Raw genomic sequence first — 1,876 nt, 5'->3', positions numbered from 1 at the left:
TTCCTGTATTTTCTTATCATAGTCTTCTTTGTTCATTATTACTATTGTGTTACCTTCGTCCGCTGGAAAGATGATGATGTCCGTATCCTGGTTTAGTTGTCTTAGAGCGTACTGGTTTGGTCAGGTTCTGTTTTGGTAGTTTGGATTTCTATAGTATATTGGCTGTTAATCTACGGACATTGCTAGATTGTTTTTGTGGGAATAGGAACAGGGAGAATTCTATCTGACTGATTATTTCTTCCTTTGGTATTTTAGTTGGAGGTATTGCAAAGTTTGATCCTTTGTGAAGGGCGGAAATGGTTTCTGAGAAGATGGCTTTGAATAGGTTTCTTTACTGTGTTTGGTGGAGGAGGTGTAACTGTTTTTTGTTAGTTTATGATATTTTTCCGTCTGTCGTTGGGATGACTGTACGTAAATGTTTTGGGATTGTTCATACATTATGTGGTCCAGTGTGAGAGATAAGTCTGGTCGAAGGGTTGAGGCTAAGGAAGTCCCTCCAGATCTTATCCCCCTAATCGAACACTGCCTGACTAATACATATTTCAGCTACAATAATCAATTCTATAAACAAATTTCAGGTGCAGTCATGGGATCCCCAATCTCTCCAGTCATAGCTAACATTTTTATGGCACATTTCAAATCTCAAGTCATCCAAAAATGCCAGTTGAAATCCCGAATATGGCTTCGATATGTAGATGACACTTTCGTCATCTGTCAACACGGAAAAGAAAAACTCCAGGAATTCATGCGCTCAACACACAACATCCCAACATTATTTTCACAATGGAAGTCGAACAAAACAACAGATTTTCTTTCTTGGATGTCCTAGTCACGAGAAGAACAGATGGCTCCCTGGGTCACCAAGTTTACAGGAAACCTACGCACATCAACCGATATCTCCATGCCAAATCACATCAGCGCCCAGCTCAAAAACAATCGGTCCTCGATTCGCTAATATACAGAGCATTAGCCATTTGCGACAAGAACCGCATCCAAAGAAATCTCAAGGATCTCAGGAACACTCTTCAAAATAATGGCTACACGGTAACACAGATAAACAAAACAATCAGGAAACATTAAATCAGAAGACATCAAAACGTACGGACTGAACAACTCCAGGAATAGACAAAAGAACGTAACTCCATCACCACCTTCCTTCGATACATACAGGGAATTACGGACAAAATTGGCAGAATCCTGAAAAAACACAATATTAAAACCATCTACAAACCACCAACAAAAATAGGACAGTATCTGAACAACCCAAAAGACAGAAGACCTCCACTAGACACTTCTGGAGTATATCGTGTCCTTTGCTCCTGTGGCAAAATCTATATAAGAGAAACTGGGAGGATGGTGAGCACACGTATGAAGGAACATCAAAGCGCAGTCAAACTGAAAAATGTAACGCAGTCAGCACTAACGGAACTCAATCTAGAAAGCGGACACAAAATCCTGTTCAACGAAATACTGGCCAAAATCAACAACTACTTCCCTAGGAAATACAGGGAATCCTTGGAAATTCAAAAGCACCCCAACAATCTCAACAGGGATAATGAACAAAAGATCAGTCCAATCTGGCAATCCGTCCTCCCGGTTTCCAAAACATGACAGACAACAAATTTCACATCACCATCCCTTCTGCTACCCCCCCCCCTCCTTCCTGTCTCCTTCGCTCTCTCCCCCTATACCAACTACTATATAAGGAAGACCTCTCAGGAACAACTTGGTATCGGGTCGTTCCTCCCTGATGAAGTGGACTGAAATGTCCGCGAAACGTCGGAATCAAACAAAAATAAATCCACGCGTCTCAAACTCGGAAATCAAATCGAATATGATTATATATTGCCAAATACAAAAAAAATCATATATATAA

General features: G+C 40.6%; 1 protein-coding gene across 1 annotated transcript; it reads left to right on the top strand.

Moving 5' to 3' along the window:
* The first annotated feature begins 783 nt into the window (after positions 1–783).
* On the top strand, positions 784–1,611 carry LOC116847549. Its single transcript, XM_032822645.1, has 2 exons — positions 784–1,044; positions 1,126–1,611. The coding sequence occupies exons 1-2, from the start codon at positions 784–786 to the stop codon at positions 1,609–1,611; spliced, it is 747 nt and encodes a 248-aa protein (XP_032678536.1).
* Positions 1,612–1,876: the final 265 nt, after the last annotated feature.

The sequence above is a fragment of the Odontomachus brunneus genome, unplaced genomic scaffold (assembly GCF_010583005.1).
Source record: "Odontomachus brunneus isolate Ranch 3 - 2012 unplaced genomic scaffold, Obru_v1 Obru_scaffold_079, whole genome shotgun sequence".
Lineage (NCBI taxonomy): Eukaryota > Metazoa > Arthropoda > Insecta > Hymenoptera > Formicidae > Odontomachus > Odontomachus brunneus.
The sequence above is the reverse complement of the archived record's forward strand: the minus strand, read 5'-3'. Positions and strand labels throughout refer to the sequence as shown.